General features: G+C 40.1%; 1 protein-coding gene across 1 annotated transcript; it reads left to right on the forward strand.

The window, feature by feature from the left end:
- The first annotated feature begins 11,718 nt into the window (after positions 1–11,718).
- On the forward strand, positions 11,719–13,335 carry LOC117072551 (heat shock factor 2-binding protein-like). The gene has a single exon (XM_033192857.1). It carries the CDS (start codon positions 11,769–11,771, stop codon positions 12,771–12,773), a length of 1,005 nt encoding a protein of 334 aa, XP_033048748.1. The 5' UTR covers positions 11,719–11,768; the 3' UTR covers positions 12,774–13,335.
- The last annotated feature ends 1,675 nt before the right edge of the window (positions 13,336–15,010 follow it).

The following is a 15,010-nucleotide window of genomic DNA, read 5'->3' on the forward strand; positions in this document are numbered from 1 at the left end:
AGGGTGTCCATTTCATTTTCTGTGAAGGTCACCTCATGATCAGAAAGAATGAGCCCAGGTGTGATACTGGAGTTGGTCTTATCGCAGGTGAATGAGGAGCCCGTGGCTATAAGGCAAGGGAGCTTCTCGCTAGATGAAGTGAGGTCCTCTCCTCCACACAACGCCAAGTTCTCTGTAAGTATCAAGAACCTTAGCAGCAGCTGAGAAAAAGGTCAATAAATATGTTTTAATCAATAAAGTCTGTATTATGTATGAAAATATAAATATACATGTGTTTTATTATTTTATGCTTTATCTAATTGGTGACATTTTGGGAGGTATTTATATTTCTCCATCTCAAATGTTTGTCAGTGATTTTGCTTATCATATATTCCTACAGGATGTATTTGGATTGTTTGTGATATATATGAAATATGTATATAAGAACATCAAGTTCAATGATATAATCATATAAAATAAGATAAGAAAAATGTGGCGCTCATTCTTAGCTCACAGAGTCTCATGGCTCGTTTGTCCTTTTTTTTAATTAAAGGCAACACAGTCTAGTGAAATGTGCATAGACGTTATAACCAACATCCTTGAATGAAAATCTTTGCTCTAAAAATTAATAAATATATATATTACTTTTAATTTTTTAAGGAAGGAGTTTATGTTGTTTGAGCCTCAGTTTCCTTCCCTATAGAAGTAGGGATGGTGACAGCAATCTCTAGGAGTTTCTGTGATGATAAAGAGAACACTGACCTCTAGGTGGGCACTGAAAGAATGTTAGTTATTATATCCATGTAAATGCTAAACACTCTCCACCCTCCGTCTTCTATCTTTCCCATGCATCTTTAATAAGAATACTTCTTTTGTACCTGAAATGTACATTTTCAAATGTCCATATTCATTTATATATGAGCATGTATGTTGTAGGGAAGACCTTACCATTTTAACTAAGTGACCTGTGATAAGTTAGCGGTGAAACCACTAAGTAACCCCTCCAATGTGTTTAACTATTCTGTGGCTATACTGCCACCCTTTAAGTTAGTTAAGTACACTATGTGACTATGTTCTCCCAACTGCAATGTGAGAAATGGTATGGGTCCCTTTCAACCAGAAAATACGCCCATCGTGCTACTCTTAGCTCTTTCTCTTTTCAAGATAACTGCAGTGGTAACTATCAGGCTGTGATAGTTAATACTGATTGTCAACTTGATTGGACTGAAGGATGCAAAATATTGATCCTGAGTGTGTCTGTGAGGGTGTTGCCAAAGGAGATTAACATTTGAGTCAGTGGGCTGGGGAAAGCAGACCTACCCCTAATCTGGCGGACACCATCTAATCAGCTGCCAGCAAATATAAAGCAGGCAGAAAAACGTGAAAAGGAGAGACTGGCCTAGCCTCCCAGCCTACATCTTTCTCCCATGCTGGATGCTTCCTGCCCTCGAACATCAGACTCCAGGTTCTTCAATTTTGGTGACTAGGACTGACCCTCCTTGCTTCTCAACTTGCGGACAGTCTATTGTAGGACCTTGTGATCATGTAAGTTAATACTTAATAACTCCCCTTTATATATATGTAGATATATCCTATTGGTCCTGTCCCTCTAGAGAACCCTGACTAATACACAGGCTAATAATAAAATTGATATTTTTAGGATGACATAGTCATTGTCAGTCTAGATCTTCAGTGATTGTGTGGAGAAATTACACCCTACTGAACTAAATACCTCCCAGGACTGCTAAGTAAGAAATGAATGGTATTTATCCATTGATATTTTGTGGTCACCAAATGGGCTAACCATCCAATCTCAGCATTTGTATCTGAAAAACAAGAGAGTTGGATCAGATTACTACTAAGATCAATTTTGGTAATAACATATCTATGATTCTTAACTTTAAGTCTGTAAAAGATTTCCACAAATATTAATTTTTTTCCAACTTACAGAGAGCTGCACATTAAAAAGAATACTTAAAATACAGGTATTTGGAAAAGCTAGAGAAATATGTATAATAGAGAAAAGAACTGGTGAATCCAAGAGACTAAGGGGAAAAGAATCCAGGGGAATCAAGGAGAGAGAGAGAAACTACACAGAGTGTGTAGAATAGCCAGATTTCTGCTTGGCCCCAAATCAGGGAGCTGTGCAGCTTCAAAGCCAACAGAGGAGCCTTGTGCCCACAAAGAACGAGAGAGTGTAGCATGATTGCTTGACTGAGGATAGAAACGGGACTAAATTGAGAAAGAAAGAAGACTTGGGGAAAGTCAGACAAGAAAAACCCATGTTCAAGACTGGAAATTGGAAACCCAGTTAGAACCACTGGAACCTAACGCTACCCAGAGTCAGACCAGGGAGATCCAGCAGCCCACTGTTATTTTGCCTTTTTTGACCTCAAATGTGCATTCTTTTTGCCTTTTCTGATTTTATTACATTCTCCTAAAAGTGCAGCAACAAATTTTGCAAATAAAATAGAAACCAAATTCCACAGGAGTATAAACAGTGGTTTTATAGCAGAATGGAGTAATAGTTTCAGTTTGTTTGCCAAAGCATTTGCTTCATGTCAAATTGCTGAGAAGTGGTAAAAGTTAGGATACTAACCAAGTGCAGGCAATGAGTAGCAATGACAGAAGCCATCTAAACCTGAAGGCAGAGCATCATCCAAAGAACCAGACCAAAGAACCAAGGTCTGGAATCAACCATTTGAGATGCAGTAATAAAGCAGACTCTATTTTGGTGTGACTACATGCCAGACACTGTTTTAAGGACTTTATAGCTACTATTTCATATATTCCTCCAAAATAATTTTCTTTCCATTTTACAGGTTTGAAAACTGAAGTGCAAAACAGCTAGAGCAGTAAGTAGAGAACAACTTCTAACAGAGACCATCTTACTACTTACTATCAATATCTTACATACTATCAATATCTACTTGGATTAGTTACATCCAATTGCTAAGTGAACTAAACAGGTGCTGAAAAATAAGAATCGAACATCGTTAGTAGAATCACACCAGGTTCAAAGATGAGTCTGAAAATAAACTTTTAAATGTGGGTTTCTTCTTCTATCCCAGTCTGACTGGTTGACAACAGTCCCTAGACTAATTGCCTTTCTGGCCTTCTCTCCTTCCAGAGAGCTTGTCCTTTTCACGTGTCCCTTCCTACCACCCACCTAGCACAAGACCTAACCTGAAACAAATAATCCATTGGCCACTTAATAATCAATTGGATTTTCTCTGTCAAATATTTGAACTAAGAGTTAGAAACTGGCATTAGCTGGGAATAGGTAATTGAGCTGAAAAACCATGTGGCACCTGTGCAGCCATAATGCCTACAAAGAAGATGAGCAATTGAAAGACATTCTTTCCTGTGATAAAGGACAGGATAAAGGAGAATGAGAAGAATAGAGAAGGAAAAGGGGAAAGAGGGTTCAATAGCCTGTAAGCGTCAGAATGTACCCTCAGGTCTTGACTTTCCAGGTCCCATGTTTGGTGTCTTAAACATCAGGCTCTCCGTTTTGCTTTCCTGTATTCTGGGATTCCACAGTTCAGAAAGTGATTGTAAAATAAGTGGAAGTACATGCTAAGTTCACATATTGAAATACTCAATAGTGTAAAGACGGTAATTCATTCCAAATTGATCTGTAGATTTAATATAATCCCAATCAGAAGTACGGTAGTATTTGGTTTCTAGTTGTTTATGGAGCTAGGCAAGCTGGTTCTAAAATTAATGTGAAAATTCAAAGGCATGGAATAGCTAAGAAAAAAGTTGGAGGACTTATACTAACAGGCAATAATTAATATAAAGCTACAGGCCGGGTGCGGTGGCTCACACCTACAATCCCAGAATTTTGGGAGGCCTAGCTGAGAAGACTGCTTGAGCCCAGGAGTTCGAGACCAGCCTGGGAAACATGGCAAAATCCTCATCTCTACCATAAACACAAAAATTAGCCTTGTGTGGTGGCATGTGGGAGACTAAGGCTGGAGGATTACCTGAGCCCAGGAGGTGGAGGTTGTGGTGAGCTATGATCATGGTACCGCACTCCAGCCCAGGCAACAGGGCAAGACTCTGTCTTAAATAAATAAATAAATAAGCTACAGCAATTACATAAGTAGTATTGGCATCAGGAAGAAATAATAGGTCAAAGGAATGAAATATAGACTTTAGAAATGTACTGGCACAATAATAAACATTAATTTATCATAAAGATCACAATACAGAGTAGAGCAAAAAAAAAAAAGTCTTTTAAATAAATGTTTCTGGGTTAATTGCCCGATAGTATGCATATGGAGAAAACAGAATCTTGACTCTACCTCATACCATTTACAAAAATCAATTCCAGGTGGACTGGGAATGGGACAGATAAAACAAAAATTCCCTAAGATATTCATAGGAGAATATCCTCATATCTTTAGGATACACAAAGATATCTTAAGTCACTAAAAACAAAGAATAAAAGATAAAAAAATAAACAAATGTTATTGATAAATTGGACTGAAGGCAAATTGGGTTATCCAGAATAAATAAAGAACTCCTGCAATCAATAAGAAATCAGTAAGAGAGAAGATGCGGTGGCTCACGCCTGTAATCCCAGCACTTTGGGAGGCTGAGGCAGACAGATCACTTGAGGTCAGGAATTTGAGACCAACCTGGCCAACATGGTGAGCCCTATCTCTACTAAAAATACGAAAATTAGCCAGGCATGTTGACTCATGCCTGTAATCCCAGCTACTTGAGTGGCTGAGGCAGGAGAATCACTTGAATCCAGGAGGCAGAGGTTGCAGCAAGCCAAGATCATGCCACTGCACTCCAACCTGGACAACAAAGTGAGAGTCCATCTCAAGAAAAAACAAAAAACAAAAAAATTAATAAGTTAAAAGAAATCAATAAGAAAAAAACAGGCAGCTTAATAGAAAGTGAACTAAAAACTTCAACAGGTTCTTTACAAAAGATTAGCCAAATGTCCAATAAACATAAAAATGTGGTAAACATCATTAGCTATTTGGGTAAAAATAAATTAAAACCACAATGAAATACTACTAAACAACCATCAGAATGGCTAAAATTAAAACACACACACAGAAACTGACAATTTTGAGTGTTGGTTAGGCTGAGGAACAACTGTGATTCTCATTTATTGCAAGAGGAAGAAAACATTTGTTAAGCCATTTAGTATTTTGAAGATTCTACAAGCATTTGTACATGTGCTCAATATAGCAATTATATATATATATGTGTGTGTGTGTATACACACACACACACATAGATATAGATGTAGATAGTCCCAACAAAAATGCACCAAAGGATGTGTTCAAGAATAGTTATAGTAGCATTATGTAATAGCCAAAGACTGGACTCAGTCCAAATGAGGGAATCATGTGCCTTACTGTAGTCTTTCCTCTGCAGGAGAAGACCCTAGAAAAGCCAAAATCATGACAATTGCAATGATAAAGTGATATAAAGTGACAAAGTGACAAAGTGACACTTTATGGAGCAAAGTCTAGGTATGCTGATTTCCTGAAACACTTACAGAATGTACACTCAATCCTACCTTCTAATCACAGGATGGTCCCAGGCAGCTGGTTTGAAATGCATCATGCATTCAGAGGTTTTGTGCAAAGATAGATTGGGAAGTAAAGGTAGTCTGCTCCACCACATGAAGTCCCTGAACCTGGGGCCAATGTGAAAGCAAACTGGATGAGGGTGTGGATTCTGCTAAGCCACAATTTCAGCAATACGTCCAGTATTGCTTTTAAAGAATGAAACGCTTCCAAATGAGATTTAGCAGCAGCTCACTAAAGTTTTATGTAAGTTGTATTGCCAGAAAAAAAAAAAAAAATTGCAGCTTGCAAACGGAACTGTGCCTGACTCAAATCAGCTCAACAGGGTGTCTGGCCATTCATGACTGATAAAAAAATATAATGCTCCAGAGGGTACTCAGCTCCATGAGGGTATTCTCCCTGATATCTGTCTCAGCGTGACCCTAAAAAAATAGGAAAAATGGTTGAAATTTTCCTGATAGGCGATACCCAAGGAACTTCATTTACTTCAAGAGAATGAGATAGCATGCTGATACCCATGGCACTCACTGATCTAACTCATCATGTAACTTACAGCTCCTGGCCTCTTAGTGCCAATTGAAAAGGCCATTGTGAAACTGAACTTCTTCCCTGAAGGCTGTTAAAACCTGCTTAACATAGGAGGTCTCTTCTCCAACTCCCACTTCCTTTTTATACTCTTGATTATTGGATGTTGTCTTATTTGGGGACCAGTTGTTTGCAAGGAGTCTTGATTTATTCAAAATATGAGAAAAATATGAGAATTTCTCAGAAGGAAACTTAAGGTCAAGACACACCAGATTTCATGAGTGGAACTAGGAAAAAAAAGTTGAAATTGACTTGATTCTGTTCTTTTTAAGTGTACATGATGTGTTTTTACTGCCCTTTTCTCTCTCCTCTCTCTCTCCTCTCTCTCTCTCTCCTCTCCTCTCTCTCTCTCTCTCCTCTTCTCTCTCTCTCTCTCAGCTACAAAATATAGGTTGCCTCTCTTAAAGTTTCGAGAAAATCACATAAAACTTGAAGGGAAAGTTGTTTCTGTTAGGCAAAATGCTTCTATTCCTGTTTCCAGTGTGTTAGTAGTGGTTAAATTTAGAATTTACTCCAGTAGATCTTAGACTTTTGCACAGATCAGAATCATCTGAGAGGCTTGTTGTTAAAACACAGACTGCTGAGCACCATCCCAGAATTCCTGATTCTGTAGATCGGAGGAGGGGCCTTAGAATTTGCATTTTTCATGAGTTCCCTGGTGATGCTGATGATGCTGCTCAGGGTCCCACTGTGAGAGCCACTCATTTATTGCACAGTCTGCATACTGGTGAAGACTGGAGAGGAGGAGAGGACAAGCAGAGGAATAGATATCACCAGGTGATAGAAGGCCCTGATATACGGGAACTGGCTGTGGTTGTCCTCTTCCTAACAAGTTTAGGGTGAGCATTTTTGCAGTTGTATGTGTGACAGGCCATAACTGGAGGTATATGCATGAAGGAAAAGATATTTGTGTGTTTGGAAGACTAAAGAGTTCATTAGACAGGTCTCATTGCTTGTCCTCTCTCCCACTTCTAGAAAATCTATGCCACTCAATCCTAGAACAGGCAGTGGTTCATAGTTCTGTTGTCCCAGTTGGCCTGTGTCAGTTTGCATTTACATCTGTTCCTGGTGTAATTAATAGTGCTCCTTTTACTCTCAAAAGTGTGGTCATTCAGTACATAGCAGATGACATCCACTTCTTTTTCCCCTCACCTCCCTCCCTCAAAGCTTACTTGACTGGGAAAACTACTTCACCCAAGGCTAATCAAGCCATTGGCTGGTTAGCAATGAATCAGATACTAACTCTTGAGAATTTATGCTAAAAGACTGTAAGAGATGATGTCAGAGGGTAGCTTAGGGTCCTGAAAAGACATGTGGAGTCAGGGCTGGGGAGGCCCTTGGGAGACATAGTTAGCCACATTCAGGATGACTAAACAGAGAAAGTCAGCCAGGGAGCAGCAGAGAAGCCTGAAGAGGAAATGAAGCAGCTGCACAGACAGAAACCATGAAATGAAGAAGCTGACTAAGATACAGCAGTTCCTGAAAGACAGGGTTCCTGACTTTCCTGTTCCCAGAGTCTCCAAGAAGCCCGGCTGTAAATATTTCCCCAGGGTTCTCTAAGGTTTCTTAAACAACCATCCTTTATGGGAGCTAGCTTGAAAGAGTTTCTTTCCTGTGCAAGCAAAAAAGCATTAAGTAGAGTGCTACTGACATTACACGGTCAATGTGCCGCAAGCAGCCTCTTCAGCTCTGGCTCTGCATGTCTTCTTTGCTTTCTGAGTTGCAGAGACACTTTGGTCTGACATCATTGCCCAGTAGCCTCCCTGTTCGATTCTTTTCCAGTGCTGCTGGTCAAAAGTGGAACAGAACAAACATCAGCAGAGGTAACTATATGGGTAAGTGGAGCAGAGACACACAATTATAGAATTCACAGTAAAATTTGGGATCGCGGAGACTCGTTCCTTTCTTTTACATATAAGAAGGCCTAAGGGAAGTGACTTTTCCAAGATCATAAACAAGAAAATCTACCCCAAAGATTATTCTTCACTTCCCACTTTTGCCCTGCCAGATTTGCTTTTGTGCAAAATGTATTTGATGGGGGAAAATGTTCAATCCACAATTTAAGGATGGAAATGAAAAGGGCCTAGAAATGGCAGCACTAAGTTTTATTGACTTGGAAAGCTGTAATCCAATAGATGGGAAAAGCACAAAAATACAATCCTATTCCATCATATAAGACCTAAGTACCTATATGTACTCAGCAGAGAAGTATAACCTGAAAGTATCCAATATTTGGTTCAAAACAATTCACTCTAACTCCTGCAAAAGCATGTCAGTATTGAGATTGATCTCACTGGTTTCCTTTTTTCTACTTTAGCTGAGGACCCAGACAGAAACCACATAAAAAATATTAACAGCATTTTTCATGTGTCCTTCCACTAAAGTATAACCTGGCCAAATGTGCTTCGAAAGCATTTTAGGAAATTTTAGTATTTATTAACTTATACTATTGGACATATTGTCAAATTATACAAAAGAACTATCCCAAATATTATGATACCTTATGATTACAAATATTAGAGGAATCTTAAAAAGTAACATTGCCTTTTCCAATACCATCTTTCTCACTAAGATGGTACCACAGCTGTGAAGTGAATACCTTCCTTAGGAGAAATCCTGTTTTTAGCAAATATAGTTGTCTGAAATAGGGAAGAAAGTAACAAACATCAGCCTTCTTCCGAACTGTAAGTCTAACACAGCAAACCAGCTCTCGATACTACTGGCCCACTTGCCTCCTAATCTTCAAAAGGAAGTACTATGTTATCCCTCAGCAGGCGACCCCAGTACAAGTTACTCTTAGGGAAGGTCGCCAAAAAGCATACTTTCAAATTCCCTGCCCACTACCTCAACCTCTCTCTCTCAGTGTTCACTCATGCTTTTATTATCAACTATCTGAGGAAAAAACTCAAAAAACAAAAAGCATGTCTTTGCCCAGTTCAGGATGAGAATGAGACCTTCTGCTTGTCTCCCATATCCTGTCCTTCCACTCTCTTCTCTTCATCTTTACATTTCCCATCTCACATCTCCCTTCACTGACTCTTTCCCATGCCCTGTAAATATATTCGGCCCTCTCTCCTTCTAAAGACCAAAAACTTTATAAAATCATATTTACCCTCAAGTGAATTTCCCATTTCCTTTTTTCTTAACCACTAAACTTTTCACTTCCAATTTGTCACTTCAATTACAGCAATTCTGTATTTGTTGCTTCTCATATTGCTGTAAAGAAACACCTGAGACTGGTAGTTTATAAAGAAAAGAGGTTTAATGGGCTCATGGTTCTGCAGGCTGTACAAGAAGCATGATGCTAGCATCTGCTCAGTTTCTGGGGAGGCCTCAGAAAACTTACAATCATGGTGGAAGGTGTAGGGGGAGCAGGCACATTACAATGGCCAGAACAGGAGCAAGAAAACAAGAGAGTGAGGGGGAAGGTTCCACTTTCAAATGACCAGATCTCATGAGAATTCACTCACTATCAGTGACAGTACGAACGGGGATGGCACTAAACCATTCATGGGAAATCCACGCCCATGATCCAATTACCTCCCATGAGACCCCACCTCCAACATTGGGGATTACACTTCCATATGAGCTTTGGGCAGGGCCATACATACAAACTATATCAAATTCTTTTCCCACCTTATTGAAAGGAAGTTTCTCGTCATCTATTATCAAAGTCAAGCATCTCTTCTCATTCTTCATTTCATTCTTCCTCTTGGCAAGAAGCAGTTCTATTGAATACCACATACTTATTTAAATTCTCACCTTCAGCTTTAATTAGCTTCTGTGATTCCCTTCCTACCTTTCTGAGTAATATTTCCCACAACACTTGGGAGTTCCTCTTCTTTTCCACAACCAGTGAGAGGAAGTTTTCCACCGGCTTCATCTCCCTGCTTTAACACTCACCTCTACCAGTTTTTCCCTGACCTCTACAATTTCAGGACTGCCCTCACTTCTGAGCCTCAGACTTAAATCTCTGATGTGGTTAGAATGTGTCCCCCAAAGTTCATGTGTTGGAAACTCAATCCCCAGTGCAACATTGTGGATAGGTGCTACCCTTAAGAGGCAATTATGTCACGAGGGCTCTGCCTTCTGAATAGAGTAATGCCATGGGTTCCAGCTAAAAAGGATGAGTGTGTACTTTGGGAGTCCGAAGCGGGTAGATCACCTGAGATCAGGAGTTCGAGAACACCCTGGCCAACATGGTGAAACACCATCTCTACTAAAAAATACAAAAATTAGCAGGATGTGGTGGCAAGCGCCTATAATCCCAGCTACTCAGGAGTCTGAGGCAGGACAATTGCTTCAGTGCAGGAGGCAGAGGTTGCAGTGAGCCAGGATTGCACCATTGCATTGCACTCCAGCCTGGGTGACAGGAGCGAGACTTCATCTAAAAAAAAAAAATGAGTGTGGCCCCTTCCTCTCTTTCTCTCAGGCTCTCTTGCCCTTTTGCCTTCCACCATAAGCTAACACGGCATGAGGCCCTTGCCAGAAAGCTGACTCCTTGATATAGGACTTCCCAGCCTACAGAACTATGAGCCAAACAAATTTATTTTCTCGGTAAACTACCCTGTCTCAAATATTCTGTGATAGCAGCAGAAAACAGACTAAGACAATCTCCAGCTGCTTGCTTGACACCTCCATATGCATGACCAAAATCAGATTCATGTTATTCTCTACAAAACCAAATTCCTGTAATATTCCCAGTGATCTGACCCTAATATAATCTCTCAAGCTTCTCATCATGAAGCTCACTGCCTATTAATTTCTTTTCCACTTACACAGAACAACATAGTATTTCTGCCTCTGATGTTGCACACACTGCTACAGCTCTTTAGCATCTATTTCCTCCATTTTCCTCTTATGAAACCCCAACCAATCCTTCAAGGCCTAATGAATGTCACTTTCTCCATAAATTTCTTCCCATTTTTTCTGTCTTAGACTAGGCTGTCACATAAGTGGAGGGTTTGTATTCCTGTTAGAGTTTTTATAGCTTTTAATTTATACTGTAGTCTTTCAGAGTTTTGAACGTTTTAAAATTACTAAATGTATATTACATTTGCTGTGTGCCTATTGTATGCCTAAATTTTTATGTATGTTAACATTAATACAGTCATTTCTTCAACCAATGTTAATTGAATGATTAATTGTAATTGGCTTATATTAAGTATATTTGGGATATGACAATGAACAAGATAGACAAGGCTCCTACTCTGTGAACCTTACGGAGGTGGTAATTTTATATAGACATAAGTGCCGTGAGGAGAGTTGAACAAGATATTGTGGTAATGGCTGGGGGCTGTTTTTGCTAAATGGTCAGGGAAGGCTTATGTGAGGAGGCATGACAGAGCCAGCCAGGTGCGACTTCATATGCAAACACTTATAAGATCAGAATGAGTTATGCATATTTCAGGAACAAAGGGTCACCAATATGACTAGAAAGATATGGCCAGGAGATCAAGTGGTTGGACACAAGAGGGAAAGAGAGAGACAGAGGGCGAGGGAGAGGGAGAGGAGCCAGATCATGTAGAATCTTGAAGGCTATGTTGAAACAACTGGATTTCATTTTACATGAGTTAAGAAATCATTGGAGGAGGGGTCAGAGGGCACGCCGCCGCGCAGGAGAAAGGAGCCGAGGCCGCGGCTGCCATGGGCGAAGCGGGCGGCGCTGAGGAGGCCTGCAGGCACATAGGTACTAAAGAGGAATTTGTTAAAGTCAGAAAGAAGGACCTGGAACGGCTGACAACTGAAGTGATGCAAATACGGGACTTCTTACCCAGAATGCTAAATGCGGAGGTGCTGGAGAGCTTCCAGAAATTAAGGATTGTAGAAAAAAACCTGGAAAGGAAAGAGCAAGAATTAGAGCAGCTGAAAATGGATTGTGAGCACTTTAAAGCCCGCCTGGAAACCGTGCAGGCCGACAGCATAAGAGACAAGAAGGAGAAACTGGCTCTTCGACAGCAGCTGAATGAAGCGAAGCAGCAACTCCTGCAGCAGGCAGAGTATTGTACAGAAATGGGAGCAGCAACCTGTACCCTCTTGTGGGGCGTCTCCAGCAGTGAGGAAGTCGTCAAGGCCATTTTGGGAGGAGATAAAGCTCTGAAGTTTTTCAGCATCACTGGTCAAACAATGGAGAGTTTTGTGAAGTCACTGGATGGTGATATCAAGGAGCTCGATTCGGATGAAAATCAGTTTGTTTTTGCTCTGGCTGGAATTGTAACAAATGTTGCTGCCATAGCATGTGGTCGTGAATTCTTGGTGAATTCAAGCCGGGTGCTCTTGGACACCATATTGCAGCTTCTGGGAGACCTGAAGCCAGGACAGTGTACCAAACTCAAAGTGCTGATGCTGATGTCCCTGTACAATGTAAGCATCAATTTGAAAGGCCTGAAATACATCAGCGAGAGTCCAGGATTCATCCCGTTGCTGTGGTGGCTTTTGAGTGATCCTGATGCAGAGGTGTGCCTTCATGTACTGAGGCTTGTCCAGTCTGTGGTTCTGGAACCTGAAGTCTTCTCCAAGTCGGCCTCTGAGTTCCGGATCTCCCTGCCCCTGCAACGCATCCTGGCAATGTCCAAGAGCCGCAACCCCCGCCTGCAAACCGCAGCCCAGGAGCTCCTGGAAGATCTCCACGCTGTGCAGCATAATGTGTAGGTGTGCTCGGCCACCAGGGTTTTGGTGAAAATGCCGGTGTCCCTTCTCTTCCCCAGATCCCTCATTTGATACTGCAAAACTGTCACCACGTGCCATGTGTTAGAGTTGGCAAAATGTGATTGACTAGAGATGGACCTGAATTGATATGTATCCCACATAACTTGCCTTGGCAGTGAGAGTACTTGTAGGTGGTTGGTTAAGCTTGCCAAGGAAGAGGCCATGAAAGAACCTGTCCTTCCAGAAAAGCGGTCCATGTCTGTGCTGGCTGGAAGAGGGCTTGCTTAGGGCAGTTTCTTGCTGCTCAAAAGACCATGACCGATAGGTTCACCTATAAAACAGGGAAATTAAATAACCATCTACCCCATTGGTCAGCATTTTCCTGAGATACATTTCTTTGGAAAGCAATTCATTCTGTCTCTAGTAATTATAATCAATCACCCCAAAATGCAAGTTTACTTTTATAACCTTTTGGTGAACCTGCTATTTCGGATGACACTGGACATTTTAGTTCTGTATCTTTTGTGCCTGTTTTATTTTTGAATAAAGAAAGTCAGAAGAGTTATATTACAAAAAAAAGAAAAAAGAAATCATTGGAGGAGGATTTTGAGCAAGGAAATGAGATTATCTATTGTATGCATTTAAAATGTCATTCTGGTTCTTGTGTTGAGAATAACTGGGACTCAGATTGAAGTGAGCATTCTTCAAACTTGCTAAAATATTGAATGTAGGCATGAGGGTAAGAAAGTAATCAAGTATAAGTCTTCTGTTTCTGTGTTGAGAAATTGGGTGAAAGATCCTGCTATTTCATAAGTCGGGGAAAGCCGGGGAAATTTTTTTTCTTTGTTCGTTAAGGAAAGGGAGGCCAAGAGTTCCATATTGGTTTTATTAAGTCTAGGACATATTAGACATTTATAATCCTTGCAAAAATCTTACAAGATTGATATTATTGTCATTCCATTTTACAAGCAAGGGAATGAATATTCAGGAATGTATTAAGTCTTGTCATCCTGAGAAGTGAAACTAGAATCCTTTCTTGTGTCTTTCTAGTATCATAGTACCTGATGCTATGGTCTTGAATGTTTGTGTCACTCTGAAATGTCTATGATGAAATCCTGACCACCAAGGTAATATATGAGAAAGTGGGGCCTTTGGAAGGTGATTAGGTCATGAGGGTGGAGCATTCCATGGACGTGATTAGTGCCCTTAAAAAGGAGGAATGAGGGAGCTTGGTCGCTCTTTCCTCTGTGTAAGGACACAGTGAGAAGACACCATCTATTAACCTGAAAGTGGATCCTCACTAGACACTGAACCTGCTGGAATCTTGATTTGAATTTCCCAGCCTCCAGAACTGTGAGAAATACATTCCTTTTGTTTATGAACTACCCAGTTTATAGTGTTCTGTTATAACAGCCAAAACAGTCCGAAATACCTGAGGGGCTTTAAAAGTGCCCTGTTGCTTCCCTGTAAGGTATCCAATAGATTTGATTTCCCTTCCTTGAGGGCAGAGGTTACTCAGTAGGATTCTCCATATCATTTAACATCACCTATGTAAAACATGTTTCTGTAAAAGCAAATCATCCAAAATGTTTTACAGTTTAAATCTTACATATACGCATTACATTGGAAACTTTGAAAGTGGAGTCACTTTCCTCTGACTTGAGGAATATAGTCTTCCTAAGAGGCATCCTTCCATATCCTCAACAAAGAAGGTAAACTGGGACAGTGGGAAGAGTACCTTTCATCTTTATACTTAAGTACCTGAGAACTGCTGTATTGTGTACCTCGGCTTCGGCTTCGAAGAAAAAGCTAAGCTGTTATGTTGGTGAGCAAAATAAAAGAACTAAAACAAGTAGGCAGACTTCACAAACATGTAAATTACAAAATACAAGCCTACCTTAACAATCTCCACATCATGTGCTGAAATTCATTTTTATTGTGACCATCTTAAAAGCTATGATTTTATTAATAATTTAAGTGACTGTGATAAAGATGGTCTAAGTATATGTCACTTTTTAAAAAACAGACATTTGTGTCTTACTAAAAGCCTTTATGAATTATATAGTAACCTTCCTGATTCTAATAGCTAGAATCTTCCTATTCATTAGCTCCATGAAACATTCATACTAGTCTCTGCCTAGGGAGTGACTGTTCACTGTACTCAGAGAGCTTCCATTTATATTAATGTGTGTATGCATAACAAGAATAACCCTTTAGTTCTCTTAAACTTTCTAATAGTT

This window comes from Trachypithecus francoisi, unplaced genomic scaffold, assembly GCF_009764315.1.
Source record: "Trachypithecus francoisi isolate TF-2019V2 unplaced genomic scaffold, Tfra_2.0 Lachesis_group4, whole genome shotgun sequence".
Classification (NCBI taxonomy): domain Eukaryota; kingdom Metazoa; phylum Chordata; class Mammalia; order Primates; family Cercopithecidae; genus Trachypithecus; species Trachypithecus francoisi.